Raw genomic sequence first — 12,899 nt, 5'->3', positions numbered from 1 at the left:
TGGAGTGGAGGCTGCATGCCCCCCCGAGGCTGCGCACCCCTGCTGTGGCTGCCGGAGCTGGGCCTGTGTCCCCCCTCCCATGGCAGGGGGGCTCAGCCTGTCAGTCCCTCCCCCATGGGACTCCAGCTGTCATTCCTCCACCCCTTCTTAGCCCTGACCCCATCTCCCCCGGTTATTTTTAGTAAAGTCGCAGACAGGTCACAGCTCCTGTGAATTTTTGTTTATTGCCCATGACCTGTCCATGACTTTTACTAAAAATAACCATGACAAAATCTTAGCTTTAAATATAAGCAGAACTCCGATTTGCACAATAATTCTGGACTTTCAGTCTACTTAAGGCTAGATGGAGTTTCACAATATAAAAACTAACTTTCACCAAGTTCTGCAATAGACTGAAACCTGCCCAAAGCAACCACCCAAGGGACTGAAAAAAAAATCAGCTCCCGAACACAGATGGTCTGCTAAGAAGAGTGAAGCAGAGTTGTGCTTGGCAATACTTTGGGACATTTCTTAGTACAGGAGGTTGTCTAAGGTTTTGGGCCATATTCAAAACATGGACGCTTTAGTTCTACTGGCAGTATCTTAAGGCTTACTGTCAAGTTGTTGATGCCTTCAGAGAATGCTCCTATTTGCCTCACTGTCCCTTCTGAATCTTCCATCTACAAGAAACAGGTCACAGGGAAAAAATAATTTATACTCATCTGTGGTGGTGATTCAGTAAGTGCATTAAACAACAAACATTCTACATTATGCCAATTGCGGGGGAGTAAGTTTTGGCATTGTGGAAAAGCTTACTTGTGCCAAATTAAGGCCCAAATTCTGTGCATAAGTAGTTCCTTTGGACTTGTGTCAGGAAGCATATTTTTTGGCAGTACTATGGTGTTCCATGACTGCTGGTGACAAGGAGTTAAACAAGCCTAGGTAAACAACACTGGGTATGCCATTCAAACCCAACAGCGCCATCGCCAAATGTAAACAGCAAAAGCTGGTTCACCTGCTCCAGTCTATCCAAATCATCATCGTCATACACTCGGATATCCAAGCCAGCCTTAAATCCTTTCTTAGATCCACTTCCAGATGCCTGTCCCAGTTCCATCGGGCACACATACTCTTCCACATCATCCTGCTTCTTCTTCCTCAGACTTCCAAAATTGCTGAAGGCAAGCTTTTTTGGCTTAAAAAGTTGGAAAAAACTGTCATAAAATCAGGAACTCGGTAATTTACTCAGCCTGGATTTAATTAAGCTTTTATTCTTCCATCAGGTATTTAACTGCAAGCAAATAATAGAGGCTCAGATCCTAAACACGTTAGCCTGAATATTTCAAATTTCACTACAACCAAAACAAGGAAGAAACAGGTCCTCATTCTTCTTCTTATTTGTGTAACAGTAGCACCTAGAGATTCACAGGGTCCCATTGTGTTAAATACTGAACACGCACAGAGTAAGAGACTGCCTCTATCCCAAACAGCTTACAAATATAAAGGGACAGGGCAAAAGGCAGAAGAAAGGAAGCATTATCTTCATTTACCACTGGGAAACTAAAGCACAGAGACATCACACAAGGTCACACACAAAGCCTGTGGCAGATCCAGGAACAGATTCTAGATCTCTAGGGCCCTACCAAATTCACAGTCCATTTTGGTCAATTTCACAGCCATAGGATTTTAAAATTTCATGGTTTCAGATATTTAAATCTGAAATTTCATGGTGGTGTAACTGTAGGGGTCCTGACCAAAAGGTGATGGGGGGGGGGGGAAATGGTGTCACAAGGTTATTTGGGGGGGGGGCAGGGGTGCGTGATATTGCCATCCTTACTCCTGCGCTGCTGGTGGTGGTGCTGCTGCCTTCAGAGCTGGGCAGGTGGACAGCGATGGCTGCTGACCGGGAGCCCAGCTCTGAAGGCAGCGCTGCCGCCAGCAGCAGCACAGAAGTAAGGATGGCATGGTATGGTATTGCCACGCAGCCACCCTTACTTCTGTGCTGCTGTTGGTGGGGCGCTGCCTTCAAAGCTGGGCGCCCGGCCAACAGCTGCCACTCTCTGTACACCCAGCTCTGAAGGCAGCACAGAAGTAAAGGTGGTAATAGCACGACCCCCCTAAAATAACCTTGCGATTCCCTGTGACCCATTTTGGGGCAGGACCCCCAGTTTGAGAAACGCTGGTCTGCTTGGTGAAATCTGTATAGTAGAGGGTAACTACACAAAAGATCAAATTTCACAGGAGAGACCAGATATCACGGTCAGGGATGTGTTTTTCACAGCTGTGAATTTGGTAGGGTCCTACAGATCTCCTAACTCAGTCTAGCATCTTCACCACTGATCATCCTCCCACTCTAAAAAGCACTTGGATTGAGCAGGAACTTGAATCTTGGGCTGTCAGATTAAAAGTGTGATGCTCTACTAACTGAGTTAGCTTTCCTCCCTTCTGCCCCACAGAGCGTCAGCGAACAGCACCCTGAATGCTTGTAAAACCACCACGTCTGGCAAAGTGGCAATTTAACTGCTGCTTTTTTTTTTCTTTTTCTTTTTTTTTTTTTAATAAATTAATGGAGATATCCCATCTCCTAGAACTGGAAGGGACCTTGAAAGGTCATCGAGTCCAGCCCCCTGCCTTCACTAGCAGGACCAAGTACTGATTTTACCCCAGATCCCTAAGTGGCCCCCTCAAGGATTGAACTCCCAACCCTGGGTTTAGCAGGCCAATGCTCAAACCACTGAGCTATCCCTCTCACCCACACCCACACCCACACCCAAAGCATTGACCTACCTTCACTTTGGCAGTAGCAGTTAAAAGGACATAGTCTGGAGATTCCATGGCTTCACGCTTTTGATGTTGGGCATCCTGACCAACCAGTAAATTGAAATGGGTTGCCAAATGGCGTCTCAGCAGTGTCTTGTTTGGTGGGATGTTCAGCAACTGTGCCATGGTTTCCACATTAAAACGAGGTTCCAAGACCTATGAAACAAACCACAGAAAGTCAAACTGAAATCAATCAATACCCTTGGATTAGGTCTTGAGGATGCCAGCAGCCATGCCAGACTTTATGGGCATTTTTTGGGTTGCATAGGCCATTTTTAGGGGAAATGCACTATAAAAGAGAAGAAAAGAGTTAGACTCATAGACTTTAAGGTCAGAAGGGACCATCATGATCATCTAGTCTGACCTCCTGCACAATGCAGGCCACAGAACCTCACCCACTTACTCCAGTTAACATCTGTTGGGTTTAGAAAGGCTTATTCCTGTGGTTTTGCAGAGTTCTCAGTGGTAATAAACCAGTAAACAAGGGAAAGTAAGACTGACCCACCCTTGTGTTTAAAATATACCTTCATTTATGGTAAAATATCTTTCCCACCACCCTTTTTCTTTCTTTCTTTCTTTTAAATGTTACTCTGATTGGACGAATGGCGAGAGAGAGCGCTTGAGAGATCCTGTCATAAACTGATAATGGTATGCTAGTGTGTAATTTTCATCTCGGTTTTAATATTGGAAACTTTATTTAAGCTTAACGACAATGATAATGGAAAGTGAATAGGCATACAGTGAAAGTGTTCTGTGTGGTGTGTTTCTCAAACAGCACAGTAATGTTCTGCTTTCTATAATCAGTTTCTGTACAAGAATCTGAGCTACCACCCTAGTTACTTAGATGGCGCTCTTGATTGTAGTATCTGAGCCAACAGAGATTAATATCACTATATGAAGAAGATTTCTACTAATGACAGTGCCTGAAATCCAGAACGATCCCAAAGTAGTTTACAAACTGATGCACAAACTATACACAGGAATCAAAATACTCGCCCACTACAGAAGCATATCTAGCTGTTTACCAGCACACAACAACACTCTAAAACAGTTTAGGGCAAGGAGTAGAGAATGCCTTATCTGAAAGAGAATGCAAGGGAAAATTTAGATGTACAGAAACTTTGTTACCTAAATGGCCAGCACATCAGTGTTTATAAAGGTTCCTAACAACAAGAAGCTTACTAAAGATGACTGCCCAGTTGGACAGACTGAAGTAAAGAGAGACACTGCTAACAAGGCAACACGTAGTTACACTTGATTTTAGCCATATATAGTATTAAAATATTATCTGGACTCTCTTATAAGTGAAACACTAAACCCTTACCATAAGTCCACCATGCACACCACTCCCTCTCAAATTAGGTGCATATTCTGCTAGGTCAACTGAGCGTAACCACTCCATTACACGGTGATTGGTCCACTGAGTAACCTCTGATGGGGTGATGTTGTTCTGTAAATGGGAATCGTTACAGTCATGAAGATTTCTTAGTTCCAGCTTTAATTCAATTCCTTCTCTGCCCTTCACTTTAACCAACCTTCCACTCTCAAATGCATAACACTTTACTTTTTTATTGGTACCTTGCGGCATTTTATACTATCAGACTGGAGATGACCTAGACCAAAATCCCAGAAAACCCACGCCCCTCCCCCAAATATTGGGAAATTTCAAATCAGATCTAAATTTTATGGGTCCAGCCCATGTTTTCATAAGAGATGCTGGGCACCCTAGTGCCTGACAAGTTGAAGAGATTTTCTTCTTCATGCTCCTCGGCTGCTGTCTCTTGTTCAGCATCCTCACCTTCGAGTCTGGTATTTCAAGATCATTTATTAATGAGTGTTGAACAGGCTGGTGGTACTGGTGTTGGAGGGTGGAATAAAGAAAGCTACCTCATGCTTCTGTGAACATTATGAGAACTTGTCGGAAGCTTTTAGACAAGGCGTTGTGATTTGAAACAGTTCATTGTAACCAGGACACCAATTCAGAACTTGGAATTTGTATATATCTGCAAGATTTCTGAAGAAATATTGATCTGATCCATGCATATGCAGCTGATTGGTTATCTTGGTTGGAGGTCAACATTCTAACTCCCCCACCCCAATCTCTCATGTAGCAAGTGTGGTAAAATTACGTGAGCTGCGTCCATGAATGCAAAAAGCCTGATTCTGCTGTCACTTACACCAGTTTTGCACCACTGTTAACTTCAGTGGAGTGACTTCAATTTATACCAGTATATGTAAGAATCCATTATCCCCAAAGAACTGCTATACTGGGCACCCCTTAGAGAAAAACGTGATGCAACTTGAACCACAGTTCTGGTGGCCTTATCTTAGTTTCATAATTCCCTCTCAAGAGCAAGCTGCCTGTAAGACAAACACAGCTACAGCAGTAGCCCAAGATAATATTTGATTACAAGGTTCAACCCATTTTAGAAGGTAAATATTAAAAAAACGACAGATTTAATAAAAACTTAACAAGGCTTTACCGGGAACTGTGCACCTAATTCAAGACAATTAATAGATTCCACTTCCATCCTTAAAACAGCACAACACAGAATATATTCCAGAAACAGTCAGTCATTAATTAAAGAGAGAGAGGGGAGATTTTACACTAGGAACTGACTCAACAGGCTGGGGTAAGGGGAAGAAAAGGGGCCAGAGTCCCAGATAGGTAAAGCCCAACATGAAAGTTGAAGGAAGGGAAAAAGTAAGGGACGGGAAGCAGTCAAGACTGGGGGTGGGTAGAGCAAGGATCACTTGTAAGGAAAACCAGTGGATTATACTCTCCATGATTTAGCCTTCACTTAAAACTTGTTACCTCATCAGACGGCCTCCTGCGCAGACAGTTGGGTTCAAAGTTATTTATTCTCAGGACCTGGATGGCTCTTTTAATGCTAAGATGGTGAAGGACACTAACAACTTTCAAGGACAGCAAGTCATCCTGTGAAAAATTAAAAAGGGGTGAAAACACACACACACACACACAAACATACACCCATTTATTTTTGGAATCTATAATAACGTATGCCCTGAAAAGATAGATGTAGGTGTCTGCCTACAGTGCCACATCTAAGAAATGCTGGGATAGCCCCTCCTTATGGTAATTTTTAAGGATTAAAAAAATATATATATTTGCCTTGCCTCCTCCTAGATTTCCCAGAAGTCTTTCTACCAGCTGTTGTGTAACTTCCTTCATGCACAGAAGTTAGTGGAAAGGATTCTGTGGAATGATTAGGAGAGAGAGTGCCATAACCTGTCATCACCAATGCAACCAGCAACGTAACTTTCTGAACACAGAATATCAAGCTCATTTTAAAATTTTAATCCAACCTAGACACAAGCTTTCACATGAAAAAAATTTTTTTTTTGAAAAAAAATCCAGCCACAGTGCTTATACGAAAAAGTGAGCGTCCCTGTGAAAAGAGAGGCAGCTCCTATAGTAAAACAAAGAAATAGTCATGCTGGCCTCAAACCTACTGTAGCTGATAAATGTTTTTCAGGGGCTTCTGGTCAGGAACTGGATGGTCAGGTGACTGACAACACGAGCTGACCACTAGCGAGGAAAAGTGCTACTCTATAAAGGCTGTTGAGGGGTCTATGTGAAATGGTTTGGTGGCTGTAGGCACCTACAAAGCGAGTTGAACGAAATCATGAAAACCACCTGTGACGGGTGCATAAACCCCGCACTAACAGGGCTTGGGCGGCTCAGGGTGCTAAAGTAGCCCTGCCCCTGTCAATTCTGCATGGTAGGGAGGAAGGCTTTAAAAAGGGGGAAGCTGCAGTCAGCAAGGGGGAAACCCTGAGAAGGGAGCAACTAGAGAGCTCCTGGAACAGCCAGAGGAACCCTCACACCAGAAGCCTCCCAGCTGTGCGAGGAGTCCGGCAAACCCGACAAGGAGGGGCTGACTCAGCTACCCAGCCACAAGGACTCCAGTAAAGCTGCTACCCAGGCACCCCCGACATAAGGTGATGCCGCTGACCTTTTTCGCCTTGTTATTGACCCCAAGGGGGGATTGGTTTGTGCTGACCGGAACTAATGCCTTTCCCCCCAGCCAGAAGTAAAGTAAGCAGGCCCACAAGGGCGGGGCCACTACCAGGGCTATGAGTATGTCTACATGGGGATAAACAACCGGTGGCTGGCCTGGGTCAGCTACTGACTTGGGCTTGTGGGGCTGAGAAACGGTTGCGTAGATGTTCAGGCTGAGGGGACCCTGCGAGGGTGGAAGGTCCCAAAACTCAAGCTCCAGCCCAAGCCCGAATGTCTATGCAGCAATTTTTAGCCCACAGCCCAAGTCAGCTGACCTAGGCCAGCTGCGGCTTTACTGTGGGGCTTTTATGCCATGTAGAAGTACCCTAAGAGACTGGGGACTATACTAGGCCAACCCTGTGGTGGAAACTGGGCGTGGTGAGGGGCCCAGCCCCACCAGGGAAGTGCCCTAGAGACTCTTTTTACACTACCATCAAAAGTGACATCCTATTATCAGTCTCAGAGACGCGAAGGACTGACTGGGATGAGGCTGAGCTACAGCTACAATCTCACCTCCAGGTCAGGGCTGAGGCACATGCTCACTATTTGGTGAGGAAACAGAAGATTTCATTCTTCAGGACTATCAGCTTGGCACCTTTCACACGTGCTCTGAATTCACACTTCGTAAAATGGCTTTGTGGGGGCATCTCATCAGAAAGGTGAAGGAAAAAATGACAGCAGCTCATGTCCTTTCAAATACAACACAGTCCTTCCTGCATGTGATCAGTTGCACAGTTGGAAGGAAGTTGTGCTGTCTCTTCATTATGGATTTGATATACACTTTAATTGCAATGACAAATTAACTAAAGTTTTAAAGTCACTCTGCAACTACAATAGCAGACTACATGCACTGACATTGCTTTGACTCTATGCAGCTTCCCCTCACATCATCTCAAATTCAGTATTTTTTCAAACCTAGCTACAGCTAAAACTTTTTATTACTACTTCCAGAGCAAAGAAATGATACATTTTAATTTGCCCAAGTACATATCGAACATGTCCACCTTCTGGATCATTTGGTGCATAGGGATACACCCAGAATTTTAAATCCTGTTTATTTTTCAGGTGTAGAGATGTTTGTGGCGATTATTCACTGGCAGACCCAGATTTACCTATAAATTTGCAATCTATTCAGTGTGAAAGATCACACTTTTCTGCATCTGTTTTCACTTCAGCATCTAACCTCAGAAGTTTCACACATCAGGAAAAGAGACCTTTACATTTGCATGCCACATTTCAATCTGACAGATCCTAAATTACATTACAAATAATATAAAATATTAAATGCAAAAGTTACATTATTGCAATATTTTTGCATTATTGCACAGTTAAGAACTCAAAATCTGGAGATGTCTAAGTTAAAGCTGCACATTCAACCAGAACTGTGCCATGAAGCAATGCTTATTTAGTTTAAGTCTCAAAGTCTAATTCATTGGTGGCGTAAATAGATGCAACTCTACTGCCTTCAATGGATTTAGACATACTTATGTGAGAGGGAATCTGGCTTCCCATCTTTTAGTGCTATTTATATCAAACTAATACTACAATTCAGCTTGTGCTCAAACTTCCATTCTACCCACCTATGTGTTCAGGGAACTATAATAAGAAAATTTAATGGAAAATCCAGTAGTTCACTTCCCAGAGGTTTATGCATATATTTTCTTTAGTTTCCCTCTGTAGGGTTTTCTACAAAACCTACTTAGACCCTGAAAAAATGTTACTTTTGATTTGCAGGTTCAAATTAGTCCAAAAAGCAACATGAAACTTAATTAAAATTGCTTAACTTCACCTGGTTTCATGTCAAAGTCATACAAAACGAAGATATTTACATGGTTTAAAATATAAAACCCCCAAAATCTGGTCAGGTTAATTCAGGCTCACTCACGTGTTTTACCAGCTTTAGTGAATTTTATCATGAATGTCGTCTGAATTTTGAGTTTGAATTTTTTGTTTGCATTTGAACCATGTGAGTTTCATATGGTTTCATTTCAACTTCGCAGACATCTCTATTTCCAGTTAATGATTTAGGGTAAACTTAGTTATTACAATTCATTAGGTCACTGAGCATGGTTAGGATTTTGCCTAAAAACATAGTAATGGATCTAAAATTAAAGGGGGAAGTGCCACAGAAAAAGCAAGTATTAGGAAGGTACAGTTCCTGCTACAAACCTCTTTCTCTTTACACGTAAATTATACTGGTTTTAAATGCCAAATGGTGCAGATTATACTTCTTTACAATCAGCTGCAGCCCCTATGTAATTTATACCACTGTTTAAGTCACCACTGAATTGACCACAGCCTTCCATGGGCCTGCTGGCCCTATGCTTTCAACAGAGGCTTAAATAGCAGGAGCAAATCAGGTCTTAAAAGCACATACCCTATTTTTATATTAATGTCCCAAACACACACAAAAAATTGGGAAGCAAATTCAGAAAAACATGCTATGTAAGCAACAGAATACTTCGCCTATTTTTTTCAAAATTTGTCATGAGGCTTCAGTCAGCTAACTCACACTGGGTAAATTTTTCCCCCAAATCCACATTGGCCCAGAGTTCTAAAGGTATTTAGGCACCTAAAGATGCAGATAAATGCCTAGTGGGATTGAAAAAAGCACGTATATGAGTAAGGGTGCAAAGCCCTTATTGATTTCAATGGGGAATTTGGCGCCTAATCTGCTTCACGGCTTTTGAAAATCCCACTAGGTACCTCTCTGCATCTTTAGGTGCCTTAATACCTCCATAAATCTAGCCATACCTCACTTCCCCCTTGACTTACATGCACTTAAGGGCTTACGTGGGGCATAGACATTGTGCTGAACCTCTGCACAGGAGTGAATTTCATTGCATGCATGTCTTTTTCCTCTGCAATGGTTCATATGAATTTGAAAAAGCAAACCCAGCTGTATGTACAATCACCATTATTTATCAGCGTCCAAAACGGAACATGTTGAGCACTGTAAGGGCACGTCTTCACTACCCGCCGAATCGGCGGGTAGCAATCGATCTATTGGGGATCGACTTATCACGTCTAGTGAAGACACGATAAAATCGATCCCCAATGGCTCTTCCGTCGACTCTGGAAATCCACGGCGGCAAGAGGCGGAAGCGGAGTCGACGGCAGCGGTCGACTTGCCGCCGTCCTCACAGCCAGGTAAGTCAACCTAAAATACGCAACTTCAGCTACGCTATTCACGTAGCTGAAGTTGTGTATCTTAGGTCGACCCCCCCTGTAGTGTAGACCTAGCCTCAGTAAGTTAATACAGGAAGATCTTAGCCTTCTCCCCTGTGCTAGTGTATAGAATGCACAAAGTACATACAAACAATATCTTGGCATGAGATGGTTACATTTAGCGTGTTCATGGCACAGGATATTAGTAAACACTTTCATGACCAATTTTTTTTAAAAAGATCATATTGTATATGACCCTCAGTTTCCATTCAAATCTGTAGGAAAGAACAGAACCTTGCCTCTCAGTTGCATTATGTCTTATCTGCCTTCAAACAAAACACTCTGGGCCTATTTCACCCATGGTGTTTTAAGGTGCTGGAACTAGGTTAGAAGTTGGTCTGACATATTTAAAAAATACCACCTAATTGTATTAAGCTTAGTCTTAATTATTTAGAATAAATTTTAAAGAAAAATCCTGATTTAAAGATTAAAGGAACTTGCTCTGATTTTCCTACCCTAGTCGCCCAAATGAACAGTAACAATATATTGAACATTTAATATTAAACTTCTTAGAGAGAAGAATTAAGTCCATCTACTTGAATTAGTTAATATGAATTTGAACAAAGGCCCAATTTTCAGTAGGTAGATGGATGCTGTGACTATAAAATTTACACACACCAATTGTGTCTACAAGTACTGCACTTGAATTTGAAAATCATCCAATTTTGTCTGCAAATTAAATAGGCATAGGGTTACCTCATTTTCACATACACATTTATACACATAATTCTCAAATGTTCAGGCACAATGGAGATATGTGGGTATATTTTGCAAGTATACCTTACAATACTATCTTTGAAAACTTGGTCCTTAAAATGTTCCATATTAGGGATAACCTGTGAAACAGTCACATAGGTAGTATTATTGGGGTTTATATCCTCTGTAGGATGTAGCTACTAGAAGGCGGCATACCACTGAATACACTTGACGATGTCTGACATTCCATTACAGATTAGTGGCACACAACATTGGGGGAGGAGACACACAGACAATTACAGTATACTATTGTATAAATATTTGATTTTAAAACTCATTGCAAACTGTGGGAAATTTCTGACAAGCTGACCTCTGGTAATCACTATTCTGCTATCATCCAGCAAATCTGCAGAACAGATTTTTGGAAAATGCAACAATTTTAAAATTACCTGCAGAAAATCCGACAAGACCAAATAAGCTGCTTTTCTGTTGAACAATTTTATTAAGATATATAGATAGATTTTCCATTCTCTGTTTTGTAAAAGCAAATGAGGTTAATCTTCTAAGTTTGTTAATTTATGTGAACTATAGTTATCTTCCATATAATAGATCTATTCACTCTGGATAAAATTCACCCATGCACAGAGGGCGAGTGCAAGACTTATCATTTAAGTCCCATCTTAAGCCCTCAGAATTGGGCCTAAGTCATGCATAGGCATTCTGCTGATCTGCACATGGGTGAATTTTACTCTCTATGTAGTTATGACATAAGCGATAAATAATAAGGAAAAAAGTCTACTGATTACCATTTTCTGAGTGCGTGGTAAAATAAACTTTAATTGAGTAATACTTTTGGAATCACCATGATATATAGCAGGAAAAGCAAGTTTCTTTAGATTAGCGAGGCTCCAATTTACCACCTAGAATCATGTCACTCTGCATTAAAAAAAAAAAAAACTAACAAAAACAACCAAAACCAAGAACACAAAATATGCCAGAAAATAACCTGTCATTTACTTACAACGCTCATGTAATGGAGCATTCGACCATCCACCCTTCCTTCATCAAATTGAGTCTTATACTGGGGAAGTCCAATATCATCCAACCACCCTAAGAAAAAAACATATTACTAACTCAAAACACCTTTAGACGAAGGGCAGTTATGTATCTAGCCGGCACTCTCCATGTTATCATTACTCGCGGGTATTCATGGATACTCAAATTATCCAGGATCCTTAACCCCCTGCCCCTATCTTAGGGTATTTCTATACTGCACACTCCTTACAGCAGCATGTACAGTACATATGCAGCAGGTCCCCCTAGCATCGGTATGAACAGCTGTGGCGACAGTGAAACACTGCTTAGGTGAGCAAAGACATGCCTGAACACTTAGGGTATGTACCCTATGCTGCTCTCTACATGCCCAAGCAGTACCTCCCCTGTTCATACTGCTACTGTTAGCGGTGAAGTGTCCCACTGCCAGAGTCTTTCCCCACCTCAGGGAAAGGCTTCTGCAGCAGATAAAGACTCCGGCATTGGGGAGAGGGTCCAGCAGCTGCCCCCTGCAGGGAGCTGCCAGAGCCTTTCTCCGCCACAGTGAAAGATTCTGGCACAGGAGAAGGCTCCAGCAGCTCCCAGTGGCCTCCCCCTTGACAGAGCCTTATACTGCTATGTTTAGCTACAAACTGCAGTGTGGATGCAGCCTGATGTTCACTGCTGTGTGTAGCTACACACACCCTACATGCTGCTGCCAGTAGTGTGCACTGTAAACACACTTTTAGAAAGCACAGATGCTATTATTTTAAAGTGCAACAAATCTTACTGGTAACCCAGTTGTAATCCAGTTTTCCATGATTGTTTTCTTCTTCTGACCCCAGGGCCTGAAGAGCGAGCTGAAGTTTCTTCCGATGCAGTGGATGCTTTATTCCAAGTTCCTGTGAAGACAAAGAAACCAAAGCACTTAATTTCTAGCTCAGCAGCATATGGATGATATGTGATTTACACAGAATCAAAATGTAAAAATAACCAAAATCCATTTTACCCAACCCACAAACTAACACACAAACTCCAACATGACAGGCCAAATTTTGCCCTTAGACACACGCAGCAATTGCTGTTGAAATTAACAAGTATTGTGCACATGTATCAGAGG

At 42.2% G+C, this 12,899-nt stretch overlaps 1 protein-coding gene across 1 annotated transcript in view; it reads right to left on the bottom strand.

Annotated features, from left to right (window-relative positions):
- Positions 1-12,899, bottom strand: part of PPFIBP1 (PPFIA binding protein 1) — a 74,849-nt gene that overhangs the window by 884 nt on the left and 61,066 nt on the right. The window contains exons 21-27 of the mRNA XM_065403735.1: positions 12,570-12,681; positions 11,769-11,857; positions 5,615-5,737; positions 4,124-4,249; positions 2,767-2,955; positions 995-1,174; positions 594-659 (exon numbers count right to left, since the gene is read on the bottom strand). Coding sequence (XP_065259807.1) covers positions 594-659; positions 995-1,174; positions 2,767-2,955; positions 4,124-4,249; positions 5,615-5,737; positions 11,769-11,857; positions 12,570-12,681 — 885 coding nt within the window. The remainder of the gene's footprint in view (positions 1-593; positions 660-994; positions 1,175-2,766; positions 2,956-4,123; positions 4,250-5,614; positions 5,738-11,768; positions 11,858-12,569; positions 12,682-12,899) is intronic.

This window comes from Emys orbicularis, chromosome 1 (assembly GCF_028017835.1).
Source record: "Emys orbicularis isolate rEmyOrb1 chromosome 1, rEmyOrb1.hap1, whole genome shotgun sequence".
Taxonomy (NCBI): domain Eukaryota; kingdom Metazoa; phylum Chordata; order Testudines; family Emydidae; genus Emys; species Emys orbicularis.
The sequence above is the reverse complement of the archived record's forward strand: the minus strand, read 5'-3'. Positions and strand labels throughout refer to the sequence as shown.